This window comes from Saimiri boliviensis, chromosome X, assembly GCF_048565385.1.
Source record: "Saimiri boliviensis isolate mSaiBol1 chromosome X, mSaiBol1.pri, whole genome shotgun sequence".
Lineage (NCBI taxonomy): Eukaryota > Metazoa > Chordata > Mammalia > Primates > Cebidae > Saimiri > Saimiri boliviensis.
Genome location: NC_133470.1, coordinates 111,865,505 through 111,889,053, shown reverse-complemented (window position 1 = coordinate 111,889,053; position 23,549 = coordinate 111,865,505). Strand labels below are relative to the sequence as shown.

General features: G+C 35.5%; 1 protein-coding gene across 1 annotated transcript in view; it reads left to right on the top strand.

Moving 5' to 3' along the window:
- Positions 1 to 23,549, top strand: part of SH2D1A (SH2 domain containing 1A) — a 33,088-nt gene that overhangs the window by 3,701 nt on the left and 5,838 nt on the right. The window contains exons 2-4 of the mRNA XM_003931103.3: positions 14,125 to 14,188; positions 18,657 to 18,801; positions 19,809 to 23,163. Of these exons, the coding sequence (XP_003931152.1) occupies positions 14,125 to 14,188; positions 18,657 to 18,801; positions 19,809 to 19,849 (250 nt within the window). The 3' untranslated portion in view covers positions 19,850 to 23,163. The remainder of the gene's footprint in view (positions 1 to 14,124; positions 14,189 to 18,656; positions 18,802 to 19,808; positions 23,164 to 23,549) is intronic.

Sequence of the window (23,549 nt, the reverse complement as noted above, 5' to 3'; positions counted from 1 at the left end):
GCGTATTTCATTATAATGAATTTCCAATGTAGAATTTCTAGGTCAGAGGCCGGGTGCGGTGGCTCAAGCCTGTAATCCCAGCACTTTGGGAGGCCGAGGCGGGTGGATCATGAGGTCAAGAGATCGAGACCATCCTGGTCAACATGGTGAAACCTCGTCTCTACTAAAAATACAAAAAATTAGCTGGGCATGGTGGCCCGTGCCTGTAATCCCGGCTACTCAGGAGGCTGAGGCAGGAGAATTGCCTGAACCCAGGAGGCGGAGGTTGTGGTGAGCCGAGATCCTGCCATTGCACTCCAGCCTGGGTAACAAGAGCAAAACTCCATCTCAAAAAAAAAAAAAAAAAAAAGAATTTCTAGGTCAGAAAACATAAACAGCTTAGGATTCTTGATATATACTTTATCATGAGATATTTTTCCTAAATGGTTATTCCAATCTACATGCTCACCAGTAATGCGTGAGTGTCCATTTCACTACACCCTCACTAGAAATGGGTATTGTAGTTAATAAAATTTTCCTTTGAAATTTGGCATGCCATTCTTTATTTTATATTTATACTCTATTGCTTTATTTTTCACATTGTATATTCCTTTGGTTAGTGACTGTCATTTTATATGGTTCTTAAACTGTTGTATTTCCTCACATGATTTGGCTTTTTATGTATTTTTCTTATTTAACCAGTTGAATCATACCTTTTTTTTTTAACACATTGTAAATTTATGTATATATATTTGTGTGTGTGTGTGTGTGTGTGTGTGTAAACTAATCCTTAGTTTATGTATATAGAAACTAATCCTTAATCTGTTGCAGGGTATCTTTTCTAAGTTTGGTGTTTGCTCTTACTTTTTTTGACCCATACAAAAATCAAACTTTTTAGTAGTCAAATATGTCACTAGCTTTTTTTGTGTTTCATTTCTTCCTTGGCTAGAAAGTCCTTTCCCCTTGAAATATGTCATAAAACTTCACTTCAGTTTTTGTTTTAAATTTATGGTTTTGTTAGTTTATATTTACCTCTTTAATTCCATTTCGAGTTTTATTTTGATGTGGATAAAGGATCTAATTTGATTTTGTTTTCAGATAGCTAGCAATTGTCCCAATATAATTTATAAATACAACCTCTATTCTTCATTGATTTGCTAGCCTACTTTACCCTAAATTAAATTCGTATATATAACAGTTACTGTTTCTGGACTATCTGTCTCAATTGATCCATTTATTCTTGTACTGATAGCACTATAGTATGATAATTCTTAGCCACTGGTTCTTAAAAATGAAATCTAGAATCATTTTATTAAGTTAAAACATTCCATTGGACCAAGTGTTTTAGCTCTCACATGCGAGTGAGAACACATGATAATTTGTCTTTCTACGCCTGGCTTATTTCACTTCACATAATGACTTCCAGTTCTATGTATATTGCTGCAAATAACAGGATTTCATTCTTTTTAATGGCTAGATAGTATTCAATTGTATATACATAGCACATTTTCTTTATCCATTCATCTGTTGTTGGACTCTTCCATATCTTGGCTACTGTAAATAGTGCTGTGATAAATGTGTGGGCGCAAGTATCCCTTTGATAGATTTATTTCCTTTCCTTTCGATAGATACCCTGTAGTGGGATTCCCCAATCATATGGAGAAAGAGAGTAAAATGAGAGTTACCAGAGGTTGGAAAGGGTGGAAAGTGATGAAGAGAGGTTGGCTGGAGCTGTCCACTGAGAGAAGAAGGGCAGTGAAGGGAGCTGAAGGGAAGAGGCCAGGTAGGGAGAACAGGAAAGAGATCAACCCAGACATCCCGTTTGCTTAAGCTAAATGATGTCTTCAGACTAGTCTTGCAACGTTAATTTTACATTGTCACCCAGAGTCAGTACTTGGTTTAGTTGCCATGAATTGTCCATTTGGTGGTTCATATGTGGCAAACTTAATCCTAGGCTGCCTTTCAGGCTCACTTTGCCACTGGATTCTATTCAGGAAATCGAAAATAATGTTGGTGGCCTAAGTTATCATGAAGATAAATGTGGCACCAAGACACATAGCCAATTGAATTAAAAAACCAAGTGTAAGTTAAATAGTAATTTCTCACTAAGTGAAGTTATAATTTCAAGTTCTTTGCCACACTCTTCCCCTTTATTACAACTGATAAACTGGAATTTTATTTCGTCACTGCTCTTCCCCCATTTCTCCAACTCAATTGTTTGATAGGCACTTTATTCCCAGTTGTCCCTTTAAAACTTAAAGGACAAAAAGATAATTATGCTTTTATCTAAAGACATATATGTCAAATGACTTCATTATGTGTCCTTGAAGCTGAAGAATTATAACAGCATTTCTTCTTCCAAATCTGCCATCAGATAAGTAGTAGACAAAGGCAGATATATCTAGAAGGATGCCAACTATGGAAATAAACTATTTTTTGAGCTAATTATTTTAAATACTTTAAATTAGTTCTCCTCTTATCACCATCGAACAATCCCAGCAGGCGGTCAGAACTTTCCCAGTGGCTGTCTACATTAAGGGTGAGAAGGGAAGAAATGTGAGAGCACATATGTACCTCAGTGAAAAGAAACTTGATGTATTTTTTAAAAAAGGATGAACTTAAAAAAAAACTATCTGTATTAATAAGAGCATTCTGCACACTGGACAAATACAAGAGGAGTACATAAAATCAGTGGCTTTCCTATGAAACAGAAAATATAGTGGAAACAGACCCCATTTATGATTTAAAAAAATTGGCATAAACATTCATACATACAATAACTAGAAATAACAAAAAATATATAAGACATACAAAAAGAAAACTATAAAACTTGATTGATAGATATAAATGAAAAAATTATAAATGGAGAGACATACCATGTTATGGGAAGGGAAGACTAAATTATTTAAAGATGACAATTCATTCTTAGTTTATTAATAAATGTAGCCCCAATGGTATTTAAAAAATTTTGATACATAATAATTGTACATATTTATGGGGTACGCTGTGATGTTTCAACACATGTATGCATTGTGTAATGATCAAATCAGGGGATTTAAGATATTTATAATCTCAAGCATTTATCATTTCTCTGTGTTAGGAATATTTCAAGTGCTCTCTCCTAGTTATTTAAAAACACATAAGATGTTGTCACCTTACTGTGTGACTGAACACTGGAACTTATTCCTTCTATCTAACTGTCTAAGCAGCTTCCCTCCCTTTTTGACAATTGTGCTTTTGGAATTGTCTTAAAGACCGATTTGGTAATACATTCCCTCTAGTATAAGAGAGGGGCAGCCTAGAATGATGGTTAAGAGCCCAGATCTTCCAGCCAGATCTCTGGGTATGCATCCCAGCTCTGACCCTTAACTAGCTATTTTACCTTGGGCAAATTACTTAAACTTTCTGTGCCTCAGGTTTACCTGTAAAATGGCAGATGGTGATAATGAGAGTACGCTCACAGGGTTGTTATGATGATTATTGAATGAGTTAATATTTTTAAAGTTAACATGTAATATGTATTTATTAATATAAATTAAAGCTCTATAAATAATCATCATACAAAGTTAGACCATCATAAGTATACATAAATAAAACTTGATATGGAAATTTAGAGGAAGAAGTGATTATATTTATTTTTGTGACTCATCAAAATATCACATAGTTTTACCCTTAGACTTGAAGTTGAATGACTTTCAACTGTTTCAAAAATCAGAATTCTCTCTGAAAGAATAAAGTTTGGGTCATTGGACGTTTGGAAATCTCTTGATTCAGAGTATAGTCTCAATAATAATTGCTTTGTGTAGGTTATTCCTCTGGATATATAAGTTCTGAAACATCTGTTAGAAATCATAGTTGTGTCTTGAATTTTGTATGTGGCATTAGTTCGTATAGACATAGAAGGCATAGGTACTGGCTTGCTTTATTTGCAGTGTCATGAAGAAGTCAGATGTAGCTAAACTTTTCTTTTGTGTAGTCCTTGAAGTGGTATTAAAAAAGGAATTGATGTGGTTTTGTCAGTTCTAAACAAGGATCTGTCCCCAATACTGACCCATTAAGAAAATAAGAAATAAGTCAGGTTGGTTGCTTCTTGTCCATTTCTAACCTGAACAGTTTTTTTTTTAAGAGTTAGGGACAACTTTTGATGAAATAAAGACAAATTTCAATATCACTATAGACTATGATGCTTTATAGTGATTAAAATAAATTAATGGCAATGATAAAACACTGTTCTTTAACAATTATTCATTTTCTGAATTATTTGGAGTGACACATTTTAAATTCTAGGATTATCAAAAAGTCCAAAGAAGCTTAAATGAGGGAAGGAAGTTAAAATTACACTACATTGTTGGTTTGTCTGTATTAATGGAGGGAGTCAGAGGAAATATAATCATAAAGGGGATGTAACAATTTAAAAAAATGAGTTATATTTTTATGAGTTGTGATCTGCTTAGGCTAGGTTTGTAAGGCTCCAAATTATAATTCTGCTTCTTTTTCTTAAAAAAATTAGTCACTGAAATAAGTGTACGAAAAATAACATTTAAAAATGCATTTATGTTAGTTTAAATTTACTTCTAGTTTATATACACACAGAGACAGACAGTTTTGAATAGTTGTAATCAGAGTGGCATCTCCTTGTGTCCACTTTTTACATATACTATCGTTTTATGTCAACATAGTTCATGTACTTAAAGTTTTTGGGAAAATCTAGTACTCTAATACCTTTGAATTTTGGCATAATATTTTATTTTTTTATTTACTTATTTATATTTTTTGACATAGAGTCTCGTTCTGTCACCCAGCCTGGAGTGCAGTGGTGCGATCTCAGCTCACTGCAACTTCCACCTCTCAGGTTCAAATGATTCTCCTGCCTTAGCCTCCTGAACGGCTGGGATTACAGTTCTTTTTTGTATTTTTTGTAGAGACAGGTTTTCATTATGTTGGCCAGGCTGGTCTCGAACTCCTGACCTTGTGATCCACCCACTTCAGCCTCCCAAAGTGTGGGATTACAGGTGTGAGCCGTCGTTCCCAGCCAGCATCATATTTTAAACCTTCATCTTTGACAGAGAAAGTTTAATTTTGAACCATTGTTTCTGCTATGATTCTGTTATTTTTCTCTAATTTATATATTTATTTCTAAATTGACAAAAATTGTATATATGTATTATGTACAATATGATGCTTTGAAATATGTATACATGTGTAGTAGCCAAATAGGGATAATTAGCATATGCATTACCTCACATACTTATATTTTGTGATGAGAACACTTAAAATCTACTCTCTTATCAACTTTCAAGAATACATTGTTTTTAACTATAGTTGCCATGTTGTGCAACAGATCTCTTGAACTTTTCCTCCTAACTGAAATTTTTTATCCTTTGACCCAAATTTCCAAATCCTCACCCTGCGCTGCCCCTACCAGCCCCTGGTAGTCAGCCACCGTTCTACTCTTTGCTTGTATTAGTTCAACTTTTTAAGATCCCATATATAAGTGAGACTATGCTGTATTTGTCTCTGCACATGGCTTATTTTTCACTTTACATAATGTTCTCCATATTCATCCATATTGTTGCAAATGACAAGATTTCCTTTGTGTTTAAGGCTGAATAGTATTCCATTGTGTATATACATCGCATTTTCTTTATCCATTCATCTGTTGATAGACACATAGGTTTATTGCATTATATCTTGGCTATTGTGAGTAATACACATGAAAGTGCAGATTTCTCCTTGACATGATGATTTCATTTGCTTTTGATATGTACCCAGCAGTGGATCATATGGTAGTTCTATCTTTAATTTTTTGATAAACTTTCATACCATTTTCTATAATGGCTGTACTAATTTATATTCCCACCAACAGTGTGCACGGGTTCCCTTCTCTCTTCATCCTCTCTTGTTTTCTTTTTTATAATAGCCATCCAAACAGGTGTGAAATGATTTCTTGTTGTGGTTTCATTTGCATTTTTCTGATAATTAGTGAGGTTGAGCATTTTTTCACATACCTGTTGGTCATTTGTATATCTTCTTCTGAGAAATGTCTGTTTTAGTCCATTGCCCATTTTTAAATAGGATTATTTGTTTTCTTTTTATTGAGTAATTTGAATTTCTTATATATTTTGGATATTAACCCCTTATCAGATGTATGGTTTGCAAGTATTTTCTCCCATTCTGTAGGTTGTCTCTTCACTCTGTTGATTGTTTCCTTTGCTGTTCAGAAGCCTTTTAGTTTGTTGTAATCCCATTTATCTATTTCTGCTTTTGTTGCCTGTGCTTTTGGGGTTATATCCAAAAACAATTCCCTTACTTTGAGTAATTATTCCTTATTGCTCATATTAGGTTAGTTCCATTTTTTTCACTATTAAAATAGAGCTAGTATGAACATATTTGTCAAATTGCTTTTTCCTCTTGACTTGTTTCCTTGGAGTGTATGAAGATAAGCAAGGTTATGCAGTCAAAAATATGTATGGTTTTATAGCTCTTGTTATATAACTTGCCAGTTTGAACAGTGATTTTCCATGGACAGGGACAAGGTATGTTTTGTTTGAAAAAGCATATTCAATATTTTAGTTTAATTTTATATTACAAAATTACCGGTTTATAATAGAAGCTATGGAAAATAAAATCCTGAAATCATTTTGGGGAAGAAAGGAAAAAAATGGTTCAGAAACACTGTCCTATGAAGACTGAAATAATTGACAAAGCTTCAGCTTATATGAAAATAAAATTGTTTTGTCTCTGCCAGGTTTTGATATCAGGATGATGCTGGCCTCATAAAATGAGTTAGGGAGGAGTCCTTCTTTTTCTGTTGTTGAGAATAGTTTCAGAAGGAATGGTACCAGCTCCTCTTTGTACCTCTATTAGAATTTGGCTGTAAATCCGTCTGGTCCTGGGCATTTTTTGGTTGGTAGGCTATTAATGCTTCATGCTGAAAACTCTCAGTAAACAAGGTATTTATGGAACGTATCTCAAAATAATAAGAGCTATTTATGACAAACCCACTGCCCATTAAACCACAGCCCGTTAAAACACCCATACTGAATGGGCAAAAGCTGGAAGCATTCCCTTTGAAAACTGAGGCAAGACAAGGATACCTCTCTCACCACTCTTATTCAACATAGTATTGGAAGTTCTGGCCAGGGCAATCGGGCAAGAGAAAGGAATAAAGGGTAATCAAATAGGAAAATAAAATAAAACAGCATTCTTAAAGCATAGACTGAATGACTACGGAGGAGGTGGCATAGAAGTACTCTGGGCGGGTGGAAAAAGCCAGGTTGACATAAGGGAAGTTGCCATCAATATTCCCAATGAGATGTGGGCATTCTCCTTGTATTTTAATCAGTCCTTCTGTAACTTTAATGTTCATGAAAATCACCTGGGCATCTTGTTAAAATCCAGATTCTGATTTAAAAGGACTGGGTGAGGCCTGAGAGTCTACATTTCTAACAAGCTCCCAGTGATGTTGATGCTGTTATCCTGGGAATGCAATTTGAGTTGCACTGTTTTAGATCTCTTCCATCCATGACATATTATAGTAGGAGTTGACTACAGGGGATCCTCGGTCAGTTACTTCAGTAACTTGAAAGTGAAAGACATAAACTGCTGTCCTATTTGAGGGGTGAAATAATTTTGCTCATTCAGAAATTGGAGGAGTTGTGGGGGAAATTGTTAATATTATATGAGTTAATCATCAGAAGTCTTATGTACCATTGACACCAGGTTGTTCAGAGACTGAAGGAGGTTAGAACTTTTGAAGTGGTACTCAGGTTCCTGCTGCTTAACTGAAAGTGAGATAAGATCAGATTCGTTAGGAAACAATTCTCAAAACAGACTCCTTTACTTAGACTAAATAAGTCTGAATGATAGTAGGGAGATAGTCATTGTATTTTTTAGAGACCCACTGTTTTAGAAAGTGGAAAACTGGTTGCTTACCATTCTGCTTCCATTGTTGCTGAGATTTTAAATAATGCATCTCCACATCACCCTTATGATACTGAATTTTTGCCGTTAATCATTTCCCATAGGGAAAATGGAACTAAGAACCTATGCTGTTTCACTGCTTCCATCTTGATTTTGCTATGTGGCTTTAAGAAAATCACTTAAAGACTTATGTTTTGAGTTTCCATGGTGAAAAATAGAAATCAAAGCTCTTGCCTTGTTCCCCATAGAGTACTTGCTGAAGTCAGTGGGCTTTGAGGTAGATATTAAGTATTTAAAAAGACAAAAGACTTTAACATTGTAATATTGTATATTTATTCTGCATATTATATATAGGCATATATCAAGCTATTTTATATATGATCTACATATTCTGGCAATCCTTCATAAAAAAAAAATCATACAATCCACATCAGTAGTTAAATGGCCTTTTGTCCAGTGTCATGAATCACATAAATCTGATTAGTGTGTTTCAGATTTCTTTTGTCCTTTAGGTAATCAGTCCTGATGGATATTGATGAAAGATAGAGTAATTTAATTCACATATTTAAATACTTTCATTTCCAAAGGAGATTAATGATAAACGTGATCAACAAGTCAAGCATGACCCTCTGCTTGTAAACATACTGATTTTAACCAGAGTTCAGTGTGTGTCCTGACTAGGTGTGGTGGCTCACACCTGTCATCCTACCACTTTGGGAAGTCTAGGTGGAAGGATAGCTTGAGGCCAGGAGTTCAAGAAAATCATGGTCAGCAGAGCAAGACCCTGTCTCTACAGAAACTAAAAAAAAAAAAATTAGCTAGGCACAGCAGTGTGCACATGTAGTGGCAGCTACTTGAGAGGCGAAGGCAGGGGGATCACTGAATTCCAGGAGAGCAAGGCTGCAATAAACTATGATCACCCCACTGTACTCTAGCCTGGGTGACAGAGCAAGACACCATTAGAAGAAAAAGCATCTGTCCTAACCAAATATCTCTATTGACCCAAACTTGTGCCCAAGAATGGCAATCAGAAAATGTATTAAATAAAACCATGTTGATTTAGATTCACATTCAGAATCTGAAACTATTCATTATAAAGTTTACCTTACTGTTTTATGAAATAAAAGTTTATTAGGCAAATTAAGTAGCATTACATATATACTATAATATAATACATAATCTATATCCATTCCAGTGTGGGGATCAGGAACTGGAGCTCTAGAGTCAAATGGGCCTGATTCAAATCCCATTCTTGCTGCTTAATCTTTAGTCTAACTTTGGTTACTTAACATCTCAAAGTCTCAGTTTCCTCTTCTATAAAAAGAATTTTGCAATATAAAGCAAATAGGATTTTTGTGGGGCCCAAAGGCAATAATGCATGTGATATAAACTTAACCTTTTTTCCTCCTAAATGTTTAAACCCTTACTTCCTATATACCTGTATTTGGAGATAGGACCTCTAGGAGGTAATTAAGGTTAAATGAGATTATAAGGATGGGGCTGTAATCTGATAGATTTGGTGACCTTATGAGAAGAGGAAGAATGCACGTACAAAGAAGAGGTCATATGAGCACACAACAAGAAGACAGCTGTCTACAAGCCAAGAGAAGAAGCCTCAAATGAAACTTACCTTACTAGCACCTTGATCTTGGACTTCCCAGCCTCCAGAATTTTGAGAAATAAATTTTGGTTGTTTAAGCCACCCTGTCTATGGTATGTTGTTATGGCAGCCTGAACAGACCAATACAGATTTTGGAACTAAGGAGTACCATTTTTAGGTAACCAATACCTAAAAATGTGGAAGTGGCTTTAGAACTTGGTAATGAGAGGAGGCTGGAGGAGTTTTGAGGTGTATGCTAGAAAAAAGCAGAGACTGCTGTTAACAGAATGTTGGTAGAACTATGGATGTTGGAGGTTATTCTGATTAGGTCTCAGGTGGAAGTCAGGAAAATGTTACTGCAAGCTGGGAGAAAGGTGTTCCCTGTTATAAATGGTAAAGAACTTCCACAAAATACTGTGTTCTAGTATTTTCCGGAAGGTGGAATTTGTCGAGTAGTAAAATGGACTATTTATCTGAGGAGATTTCTAAGCAAAATGTTGAAGGAGTGATTCAGTTCCTTCTGATTACTTATGGTAAAATGCAAAAGGAGAGAGATGAATTGAAGAAGGAATTGTTAAGCAAAAAGTCACTGGAACTTAAACATTTGGAAAATTCTGAGCCTATGTGTATTGCAGTAAATGAGGAAGCTTGTTCTGGAGGTAACACTAAGGGTGTGGCTGGACTACCTATCACTCCTTAAGAATACCTATTATGTTAACCAGCCACCTCAGCAGAAGTTAGGAGTAGAGTTTGGATAAAAGCAGCAGAAATATTACCAGTTTGGACTAAAGGGAACAGGACAGTATGGTATAGTTATTTGTCTGCAAACATGCTTTATCCTTCAAGAAAAGGGAAGAATGACCCTGAGGGTGATTCTGAGATCACCAGGGCTGCCATTCCTACTACAGGCCCAGAGTGCACAGGCCTAGAGGGTAATGTTGCCTCTACGTTGGTTTCAAAAAGTGAGATTGACATCCAACAGAGCCATATGGGTGGGGCCATCACCCTAGCTACAGGATGTGGCCCCCTTATGGAGCTGGGAGGGTGATGCTGCTTTTCCAGTGAACCTGAAGGGCAGAGAGTTGAATCAAAGAAGATTATTCTTGAGCGTTAAGAGCTAATGGAGTTTGCCTTGCTAGGTTTTGGACTTGCTTGGGACCTGTGACTCCTTTACTTCTTCCAATTTCTCCCTTTTGAAATGGAAATGTGTATCCTCTCCCTGTAGCACCATTATATTTTGGAAGCACACAACTTATCTGGTTTCATAGTTTCACAGGTGAAAATAAATTTTGCCTCAAGATGAATAATATTGCTAGTCTCACCCATACCTAATTTTATTTAGATGAGACTTTGGATTTTAGGTTTTAAGCTGATGCTAGAACGAGTTAATTTCTTGTGAGGTCATTGGGATGGTATGTGTGAGAAGGACATGAGTTTTGGGGGTCAAGAGTGAAATGATCTAGAATGAATTATGTTCCCCCAAAATATGTTTAAGCTCTAGCCTCCAATGTGACTGTAATTGGAGATAGGATGTAATTAAGGATAAATGTGGTCCTAACAGTGGGGCTGTGCTCTGATAGGACTGGGGGCCTTATTACAAGGGAAAAGGCTGTGTGAGCACACAGCAAGTGGTCAGCTATTCACAAGCCAAGAGAAGAGGGCTCAAAATGAAACCTGTGTTGCTGGCACCTCGATCTTGGGCTTTCCAGGCTCCAGAACTGTGAGAAAGTAAATTTCTTTTATTTATGCTATTCAATGTGTGGTATTTTGTTAGGGCAGCCAAGCAGACTAATACAGCATGTAAAACTCTTGGCATGTAGTAGAAACCAATTAGACAGATATACAATATAAACTGAGTAATGGGAGAGAATATTTACCCCATTTAAAAGGATAAGCTGCTTTTAGGAAAATAAAATTACAACTAAGGCACTTTGGAGATAGTCCTAGTTTAGAGCATTTTAGACTTGCTCTTCCACAAAAGTATAATAAAAACAAGCAGTACTTGTTTTTAATTCATATTGTTTTGCTATTACTTCATTTATAATATAGAGTCATATAGTAATGCAGTCATGTGCAATATAGTGATAATTTTGTTCATGACGAACGGCATATACAATGGTGGTCCCATGAGAGTATAATGGAGGGGAAAAATTCCTATCACCTACTGATGTTGTAGCCATTATAATGTCACATCACTTGTGTATTTGTGATGACATTGGTAATAACAAACAGACCATGCTGTCAGCTGTATAAAAGTATATTACAGGCCGGGCATGGTGACTCATGCCTGTAATCCCAGCACTTTGGGAGGTTGAGGCCGGTGGCTCACTTGAGGTCAGGAGTTCAAGACCAGCCTGACCAATATGGTGAAACCTCATCTCTACTAAAAATACAAAAATTAGCTGGGCATGGTGGTGTGTGCCTATAGCCTCAGCTACTTGGGAGGCTAAGACAGGAAAATTGCTTGAACCCAGGAGGTGGAGGTTGCAGTGAGCTGAGATCATGCCACTGCACTCCAGCCTGGGTGATAAAGCGAGACTGCATCTCAAAAAAAAAAAAAAAAAAAAAAAAAAAGTAGCACAATTACATATAGTACACAACACTTGATAATGATCACAAATTACTGTTACTGGTTTATGTATTTACTGTACTATACGTTTTGTCATTATTTTAGAATCTACTCCTACTTATATTAAAAAATGTTAGCTGTAAAACAGCCTTGGGTAGGTTCCTCAGGAGATATTCCAGAAGAAGGCATTGTTATCATAGGAGATGACAGCTCCAGGTGTGTGACTGCTCTTGAAGATCTTGCAGTGGGATGAGAAATGGAGCTGGAAGACAGTGATACTGATGATCCTGACCCTCTGTAGGCCTAGGCTAATGTGTGTATTTATGTTTTAGTTTTTAATGAAAAAGTTTAAATAGAAAAAAAGAAATAAAATAAAAAGTTTAGGCTGGGCACAGTGGCTCACCCCTGTAATCCCAGCACCTTGGGAGGCTGAGGCGGGTAGATCATGAGGTCAAGAGATCGAGACCATCCTGGCCATTATGGGGAAACCCCATCTCTACTAAAAATACAAAAATTAGCCAGGCGTGCTGGTGCATGCCTGTCGTCCCAGCTACTCAGGAGGCTGAGGCAGGAGAATCACTTGAACCTGGGAGGTAGAGGTTGCAGTGAGCCGAGATTGCGCCATTGCACTCCAACCTAGTGACAGAGATAGACTCTGTCTCAAAAAAAAAAAAATAAATAAAAAATAAAAGTAATAATAAAAAAATAAAAATAATAAAAATTTTAAAAACAGAAAAAAGCTTTTGGAATTAGGATATAAGGAAAAACAGTTTTGTACAGCTGTACAATGTGTTTGTGTTTTAAGCTAAGTGTTATTATGTCAAAAAGTTTAAAAATGTTTATGAGGTAAAAGAGTTACAGGAAGCTAAGGTTAATTTATGATTGAAGAAATACAAATATTTTAAAATAGATTTCGTGTAGCCTAAGTTTACAGTGTTTATAACATTCTAGTAGTGTAGTGTCCTAGGCCCTCACATTCACTCACCACTCACTGACTCACCCAGAGCAATTTCCAGTCCTGCAAGCTCCATTCATGGTAAGTACTCTCAACAGATACACCATTTTTATCTTCTATACTGTATTTTACTGTGCCTTTTCTATGTTTGGATAGGTTTAGATAGACAAATATTTATCATTTTGTTACAATTGCATACGTATTCTGTACAGTAACATGCTACACAAGTTTGTAGCCTAGGAGTAATAGGCTATACCACACAGCCTAGCTGGCATACCATATAAGTTTGTGTAAGTATACTCTATAATGTTTACACAACAATGAAATCACCTAATAATGCACTTCTCAGAATGTATCCCCCTTGGTAAGTGATGCATGACTCCAATAATATTATATGGCTATATATTATGATAGTAATTTTATAAGAATATAGTTATTATATTCTTATTATAGTATTATATCCTTATAATATTGCTATTATATTTATAACCAATATTAATATTAATAATTATTCATGCTATTATATTTATAACTAATAACAATTATGCTATTATATTTATAACTAATATTAATATTAATTATTAATGTGGACCTGATAGTGTATTATACCAGTGAAATATTTGCACCTTAAGGTTGTATATGTACTTAAGAAATACATTGTACATGTCAAAATATGTACCCCATGAATATGTGAAATTATTTGTTAAAAAATAAACTATTTAAAAAATAAAAAATAAGTCTATTGCTTGTTAAAACGATCTAATAATTCATGGTTTTATCTATAGTGGGTCCCTGTTGTAGTTTCTTTCTGTCCAAACAGACAGAAAGAAGTAGTTTCTCTCTCAACTTGACAAATCTTTGGGAACCTGAGTTTCCATATTTCAAAAAATGAAAAGAGAAATCTCACTAGAAACTGTGACCGGGCAGATATAATATGGAGATAAGTTAGATTCACTATTCTTTGCTTCCTGTGACTGCAATGGCACCATATACGTGTGTCCTAGCATATGTGATATTTATATGCATTTGTAAGCTCACATTTACAGCATCCATTGTTTTTTTGGAATCTTTCAGTAATGGAAGTTTATTCTTTCACAGGTATCATGGTTACATTTATACATACCGAGTGTCCCAGACAGAAACAGGTTCTTGGAGTGCTGAGGTATAGTTTTATTTATTTTTGCTTCTGTGGGTGTCAAGGAAGTGTTTGAAATTTAAGCTGGTTTTATAAAAGAGCAAATTATACATTATTAAATGTTCATAATATTTAAATCACTAAAGCTCCAAACCAAAATTGTTCATGGCTCATTAAGAAAGCTTTAGAGAATTGTGGTCCCAGTCGTGTTTAGCTACCATTTTACAGAGTTTTATGAATTTGGGAGAAAGATAAAAAAGTTGAAGGGTTATGTCAAACTTTTAGTTACTATGTGAAATCTTAGAAAGCACATCAAAAATAGGTAAAATAATTAAATGAGCAATTACTTACCAAATGATATCAATATGAGTGTTGGTATTATGGGAGATTAAAAAACATGATGCTTGTTTTCTAAGAGACTATAATGTCCTTGGGGAGCTGTAACTGGAAATTAAACAGTTAGCAGTGGAACAGACTAGGCTTTGTTACCAGGTGAATCTGGGTTCCAGGCCTTGTCCTCTTTCCTCTCTGATAGGTCTATGATCTTGGGCAGGTTACTTGACTTTTCTGTGAGTCAGTTTCTTCATGGGTAAACTGAGCTGAAGAGTACCCCCTTACTCACAGGGCTCATTTTGAAGAGTAAATAAGATAACACACATAAAGAAGCTCTTTGCCACAGGGCGTGGCACACAGTGAGCCCTCAAAAAAGTGAACTCCTGAAAATTGCCACAATTCCTATCCATAACCAAATCTATACATTTAAAATTTTCTGAAGTCTAGACTTTAAAAAGTTAAAATAGCTCTCAGGTTTACCAATCGATCAGTAAATTGGCAAGTACAATTTATAGACCACAAATGTTTTGAACCACTGAGATGTAGGGCAAGTTTTTAAACACACCGTTGCTTTATTACGTAAGGATCATTAAAACTGTAATACTAACTAAAGATAAAGTTATACCATTTCTAATCAAAACTATTTAAGTCTGTTTATTTAAAAGATTCTATGTATCACTGCAGAGATGATTGAATAAGAAATTAAACTTCATTATGAAGAATAGTCTTGTGTAATATATACTTACATACACATATATACATATACATATATATGTGTCTGTGTGTGTGTGTTTGTGTATTATTTCACCAGAAATATTTATTCCCCCTAGAGAAATACCCTTCGGCTGCTGAAGAATATTATATAAATAAAGGATCTTAAATTCTTAGGGTTTAACAACTTTATTTTTAAAACTTGTTTTTCTGCATTTTGAGTATAACACAAATGCAGATTGCTACATGCTTGTGACCATGTTAAAGAAGAGAGGGCTTATTGAACACAAAAGCCCCCTCATCCTTTTGTCTGATTTGACCTTGTTTATGTAATAATATTGTAATTTTCTGCACCAAGAGAGCAGAAGATTGGCATGACTTATCCCCAAATAGAAAATAGTTCAAAAAATTCTTTAATTTTTGAAATGCATATTGCATTTTTTTCTATCTACTAAATTTACTTTCTTAGCAGTGCTTCTCTAAGGTGAATATTAAACTAGTGTGTGTTCTCAGAGCTCATACCACCTGACTGGAAGAAATTTCTCTAGAGCATATTGAAGACCAGCTGTGATCTAATACATGTTTTCATGGATAACTAAAAGGTGACAGTATGGGAGATGTGAAAATTTGAACAATAGCTGAGTTCAGTGAGAGGATGAGAGTTGTCAGTGGTCCAATTCTTGTGATAAATGTGTTTTCAAAATTGGGTAAATGATAGATATAAATACTGATTTTTGGAACAATGTTTTAGTTTGCCATGCTGCAGGAAAAATCAGGGCAGTAGCACGCCATCATCTGTGCAAATATTGTGCTAGAAAGCTAGGTAAGTGAGATTTGTTTTAAAGAGTGTAATAAAATTGAACCCTGGCCCACTGAATTATGAAATACAGATAATCATGTATATTTCTAGTTTTAGAGAGACTTTTAGGTTAATCATTGCCTAGTGTATTATATGACTCAGACTAAAATTTTTCTGAATTGTTAGATATATCTACAATCTACTTTCATTTATTAATATGTGAATAGTTGCCAATACATTATTAAAAATATACTGATATCACCCAGTTGACATCAGTGTCTTCAGGCTTTACTGGGTATATGATCATCAAGAGATCAGCAGATGTTAAATAATTTTCCTTATTAATCTAAGTAAAACACTGTAAATTAGGTCAGTCCTTTGCTTATGAAATATCAGATCACCAATTCAAATAACTTCCACACATCCAATATTCCTCTCTGTTAGCATGGATAATCAAATGTTAACTACATGTAAATGATGCTTCTGTGTTTTTTTTTTTTTTTTAATTTTTGTTTTTGAGACACAGTCTCACTCTGTCGCCTAGGCTGGAGTGCAGTGGTGCAATCTCGGCTCACTGTAGCCTCCTCCTCCCAGGTTCAAGTGATTCTCGTGCCTCAGCCTCCCAAGTAGCTGGGATTACAGATGTGCGCCATCACACCCAGCTTATTTTCATATTTTTAGTAAAGCCGGGGTTTTACCGTGTTGCCCAGGCTGGTCTTGAACTCCTGACTTCAGGTGATCCACCTGTCTCAGCCTCCCATGAGCCACTGCGCCCGGCTATGCTTCTGTTGGTAAATGGTTTTGCAAGCCACAAGAACAGCTAAAAAGATGTGTGGTTTGAAATCTTTCCACACCTGTGGAGTGTACAGGTTCTTTTCTGGTTGATTACTCTAGTTTCGCTATATCCTGTTTGACTCAGTTCTAATCTGAAAGGCAAGAGACTGGGTCCTGGGATTCAGAGCCAGTTCTGCCTCTGGTTGTCTGTGTGACTTTGGGCAAGCTGATTAATTTCTTTGCATTCACTTTTTCTTATCTGTCAAATGGGAATAAGTGAATCAGCCAATAATTGCCATTTTGTGAGAAAATGGTGAAGGTAAGGGATAGGAACGTGCTTTGAAAATGAAAAAGTGCCCTAAGGAAAGTATAAGGAGGCAATTTATGCCTATGGCCTGCCTTTGCAATTTGGAGATTCTATCTTGGAACCAAAGAACTGTTTGGACTTCTGCAAGAATGGATGAGGTCTCAATCGAGCTTTAGGAAGGTGGCCCGGTGGCTCATGCCTGTAATCCCAGCACTTTGGGAGGCTGAGGCAGGCAGATCACCTGAGGTCGGGAGTTTGAGACCAGTCTGACCAACATGGAGAAACCCCATCTCTAAAAAAAAAGGGAAGTTGGAGGGTAGGTGAGAGAGTGGGGTGGAGCTAGGTGAGAGAGTGGGGTGGAGCTGGGTGAGAGAGTGTTCTACATCTACTGTGATCATATGGCTGAATACCAATATAGAGCTAAAAAGAATTTTTGTCATGTTTTCAATGAAAAATTACTTACCCCAGTGTAAGGAAATGACTGAGTGTTACTATGGGTAGTGTAGTGTGCTTTCTTCAGCATACCACTGTCTAGCTGACAAAAGTCTTCATGCCAGCCTTCATGTTTTCTCATTAAATTCTAAAAAGAAAACCAAACAGCTCCCACCTCAAAAATCTTCCAGATGGAATAGCTGAAAAACAACTTTTTAAAAAATACTAGTCATTGTTCCATTGCTCATAGCAATACTATCTTATTTTATGTAAAATGATAGTTTTGAACGGATGCCTGAAGCTTGGCTCATAAGCTTTTGCAGGAAATTGTTGATTTCAGGCAGTGTCTTTGCAAGACAACTGATGACAGGAAAGGAACACATTTTAATAGTCACCTGCAAATAAGTGTCTTTAAAAACAAATAAATAAATAAAGGTGACCTTATATAGTCTTTCATTTTCATGTCATCAAGAACACCTTGTTACAGTGATGTGCTGATGGAGAGAACAATTTTGGGAGTATAGGGAAGTTTCCCAAGGAGGAAAAAATTTAACATGAAGAATGACGCAGGAAATATTATGAGGTGAAAGAGTATGAGAACTGAACTAGCTGTGCACTGTGTGTATCATAACAGCCATTTTTTAATTTCCTGTGTAGCATTTTATATTGTGGAATGATGTCAGGGAGGTTGGGTTGTTGGTTTGTCTTTTGTTGTTGTTCCTCAGACTTTTTATTAATGACCTGTAGGATCTATGGTGTGTGTGTGTGTGTGTTTGTGTGTGTTTAACTGCATCCCCTCTGTTGGTGAATTCATTGTGGGTAATGGCCTGTATACCCTCAGAGGTTTGAGATGTCTGATGGGAAGCAGGAAGGAAGGGCAGGGCAATGAGCAAGAACTTGTACAAACTAATACCACCCTTGGGAGAACTGAAATGACAGCTCATTAGCTCCTCTTGCAGGGAAATTCAGCCAACCAAAGTAAGCTCTTCTGGAATGTTGTTTTTCCTTCTTCCTCATGTTTTCAAATATTTCAACAAGTTAAACAAATGTTACATCTCTTAACATCCCTAGCACATTTTGTAGGTCTTTTTGTATCATTATGAGATAGGTAAATAATTTGCTTGCCTTTTATTTTCCAGACAGCACCTGGGGTACATAAAAGATATTTCCGGAAAATAAAAAATCTCATTTCAGCATTTCAGAAGCCAGATCAAGGCATTGTAATACCTCTGCAGTATCCAGTTGAGAAGAAGTCATCATCTAGAAGTACACAAGGTACTACAGGTATGGTTTACTTTTAATTTTTGACAGGGTTTGGAAGCTCAGAGTTATGAGTCAACCTATTCATAACCATATAATCAATTAGAAGTTATGTAAGAAAAATGCAATGAAAAAGTAGATGTAGCCAGCAAGTCAAATGAGAGGTGATAATGTATATGCTATAATTTCAATCTATTATTCTATAAACTTTTAATGAATCTCTGTAAAAACATCAAAAATTCTATAAGCCTGACTACTCTTATCTGTTTCATCTTGTTCTTGTCCCTTTTATAGGTAGCTACATATCATTTCACTTCACTAATTCAGACAATAATAATGTGAAAGATAGTATAATTCAGAGAACACTTGGGGTTCCTTTCCTTTGCTTAGTAAACTATTTTTTCCTTCAGGGACATGAAAGCTAACGTCAGCCTGGAACACATGATTCTGATTTCTGAATTAGTGGTGCTTGAATCAATGACTTTTTTTCTGGAAAAATTAAGGAAATTAAATAGTAGACTTTATCATTCTACTGGCACAAATTGTTACATATCCTCAGCAAACCTGTTTTAGTGTATGTGTCGTGCTTAAGACTTAATACCAGCCAATGTCTGTAGCTATCTGACATGTGACTGTTTACTCCTCTATTGAATGGGGTTTATCATTTGTTTAGAGTAGGAGGATAAGCCTTGATTGAAACAATAAAAATGAGTTATTATATCCCTTTTTGACAGGGACCTAGGCTCAGGCATAAACTGACAATTAGACTCAAGTAGTGAATTAAATTAATGAATAGTTAGCCTTTATAATACAAATGCAAATAGAGCGCCAATTTCCAAGTTGGCTAATTTTTTTTTTCTGCCCAGTATTCTATTCTTTATAACTCAGTTTTAAATAAGTTGCTTAAGGTATATTATTGTGTTGTGTCATTGTGAGTTTTATGCAGGTGGAAATATTATAAATAAGTTTGAGTTAATCTGTAATTTTAATAGTAAATTTATCTTTTCTTAATTTTTGTTATTTTTCTTTAGGAATAAGAGAAGATCCTGATGTCTGCCTGAAAGCCCCATGAAGAAAAATAAAACACCTTCTACTTTATTTTCTGTAATTTAAATATATGCTAAGTCTTATATATTATAGATAATACAGTTCGGTGAGCTACAAATGCATTTCTAAAGCCATTGCAGTCCTGTAATGGAAGCATCTAGCATGATGTCAAAGCTGAAATGGACTTCTGTACATAGTGAGGAGCTTTGAAATAAGGATTGGGAAAAAGTAATTCCATAGGTTATTTTCAGTTATCATATTTACAAATGGGAAACAATTTAAAGCATAATGAATACTTTATAAAGGATCAATGTCAATTCTTGCCAAATAATAAAAATAATCATTGGTTTTTGTGAAAAGCTCCATTTTCAGTGAAATATTATTTGATAGCTACTAATTTTAAAATGTTTTGCTTGATTGTATGGTGGGAAGTTGGCTGGTGTCCCTTGTCTTTGCCAATTTCTCCACTAGCTATGGTATAGGCTCTTTCAGGATTTTTGAAGCTGTTTACTGTGTGCTAAAACAAGCACTAGACAGAGTGAAGTATTTATGTTTAATTCTGAAAGCAACCTTCTTGCCCAGTGTTCTGATGTTTCACAATAAAATCCACAGGCCAACCTAGAGTTTAAAATCTTACAATATAAAATATGCTCTAAAAATGTTTATCATATTTGATGCTACAGGATTTGAAATTGTATTGCAAATCCAATGAAGTGAGTTTTTCTTTTTGTTTACCTCTGCCACGGTTGTTTCTGCTACATAGCAGAACCTCATTTTGAAGGGAAACTTCAGCAGCTGCAGCTCATGAATAACTGATTTGTAACCAGCCTCCTTTTAAAGTAACCCTACAAGACCGCTGGAAAGTTTATGGTTATATTAATTTTTTAACAATTCCAAATGATTGAAACCTACATGAGAGTCAGAATTTTATGCAGTATTTTCTTCTTACATTTATATTTTCATGATTTTTATGATTGATTATATGTCTGTCACTTTGCTACAGGGCTCACAGAATTCACTCACTCAACAAACATAATAGGGCACTGAGGGTATAGAAGTAAAAACACCTGATCCCTGCTTGCAGTTCCCTGTCTCATTGGACGAGAAAACAATAACAATAAAAGACAGTGAAAGAAAAGAACAATGAAAGACATGGAAACAATAACAATGAAGGTTGACAAGTACGTGATAAGCGAGGTTCCCCGTGTGTAGGTAGGTCTGGTCTTTAGAGGCAGATAGATCTGGTCTTTAGAGGCAGAATGAGCCAACACAAATACTCTGGTCCATGGTCCATATGAAAAGGCTAAGCTTCACTATAAAATAATAACTTGGAATTCTGGGTTGTGTATGAGGGTTGGTGAACTTGGTTTTTAAATAGTGAACTGCTGAGAGACACAGCTACTCTCCATGTGCTGGCAAGACCTGATTTCTGAATATTTAATATAGATGCCGTGGGAGTACAAAAGTGGAGTATGGCCCCAGTAATGCATTATGGGTGGTTTACCATTTCTCGAGGTAAAAGCATCGCTTTAACTTGTAAAGGAATTTTAAAAACCTACTTTCAAAATAAATTGCATATGTTTAATAGTTTTTAATTATATGGCTTGAGTCTCCATTGTAATAGGTGTAACTAATTTTAACTCTTTATTATGTGTTAATTCTAGAATAATCCTAAACATATGAATTATGTTTGCATGTTCACTTCCAAGAGCCTTTTTTTTGAAAAACAGCTTTTTTGAATCATCAGTAGTCTTTCACATTAAATAAAGTGTTTGAAAGCTTTATTTACCTAATTTGTCTTGAAATGTTTCTTATAAAACTATTCAGAGACTGATGCTATTAATAAACCAAATAAAGCATTGATAATTGATGAAGCTTATCCTACTTATCTTATTGGACTGATTCCCTGGAAAAGGTAAGTGTTTTTCTGATTTTGTTGCTGTCAGAGTTCCCTGTTGATGAGCCCACTCCCTGTTGTCTTTGCTGGCCTTTCATTCATCAAGTTTTTTTGCACCTTTTCTTTCCCAACATGAGCATCCTTGCTATTTTCCAGTACATAATCACTTGCACCTTTACCGAAAGGTCATATCCTTGCCATATTTAAAGTATTGCCATTCTAACATATTATAAGATGCTGAGCCAAGGTAGAAAAATGCACAATATATTTCCAAGTGTGCAGCTCTCTTCGGGAAAAAAAAGTGTGTCAGCAAGCCCAAAAGGGACATGACAGCTTATCAAATACTTATTCGTTTCCTCTGAAATTTGTTCTTAAGAGATAAGGTCAGTTGGGAGACAAGCTTAGATAATTGTCTGTTTGGCTGTTAAAGTCAGTGAAACTTTGTGGTAGTGCACGGGTAGAATAAGTCTATAGGGGATGCCTCTGATTAAGTCCTCAGCTATAAATAAAGGGCTAGATTTAAGATATTCTTTGGGGTAGAATGGACACAGAATTAAAAATGTGAGAAACAGCTTTAAACTACGTTAAGAATGTTTCAGCATCAGCTTATGTTTTATTTGACTCGCTTTGCTAAGCTCAGAATCCAAAGTCTACTACTAGTAAAACCCTGATTTGCCCTTGAGCATTTCAAGATTATAGGATGCCCAGTCTTCCTGTTAGGATGCTATAAATTCAACTTTGATAGCTATGTTTTCTCTTGCAGTAAATGCAGTACCGTTATTTTGCAGTTTACAACCACTGGGGAAGTTAAACTACTCAGTTTGGACATTTTCATAATTGGGGGTCATTGGCTAAATGTGTAGTAAAAGGCTGAATTCTTATCATTAGGTCATTAATGAAGATTTTTTTAATGTAGAAGATGTAATAAGCCTGACCAACTGTCTGGATAGAGTCTGTTAACATATATGGAATTGAGATATATGTACATCTTGATGCATACATACACACAGAACTGTTTTCTCACAAGATGATAAAAGGCGATACTACGCATCACATTCAGTATTGGACAGAGAGAGTAAAAGCAGGAATGCATGAGACCTGACTTTTTTTTTTTTTCCTTTTTTTTTTAAGTCATCTGGTGGGCCATTTTATTTTATTTTTATTTTTAAAAAATTTTTATTTTAAGTTCTGGGATACATGTGCTGAATGTGCAGACTTGTTACATAGGTGTGTATGTGCCATTGTGGTTTGCTGGATCTATCAACCTGTCATTTTAAGCCCCGCATGCATTAGGTATTTGTCCTAATACTCTCCCTCCCTTTTCCCCTCACCCACCCCCCTACAGGTCCTGGTGTGTGATGTTCCCCTCCATCTCTGTGTATTCTCATTGTTCAACTCCCACTGTTTTTCATCTTTGTCGCTGATTATCCACATGACCTTAGGTAAGTCAGTCTGTTACTGTTATTGATTTGCCAAGTAGGAATAATTAAGTTGTACTAACCTCACAAGATTATTAAGGTACAAGAATTTACATATATATATGTGTGTGTGTGTGTGTAATTATATATATGTATAAATTTAAGGTAGTAATATTACTGAATGTTGAAATAATATTTATTGATATTCACAGATTTTTTAAAGGGAGGGTGAATAGGGAAGGGATATGCAAAAATCTCCCATTTCCTTTAATAATTGTCTCGCTATGGGAGCTCCTGCCCTTTAAAAAAAATACCCTGAGTGTGAGGTGGGATGTATATTTTGAAAAAAATTCCAGATGATTGATACTAACAATCCCCTACCCCCATTGTTTTTTACTGATGGGTTGTGT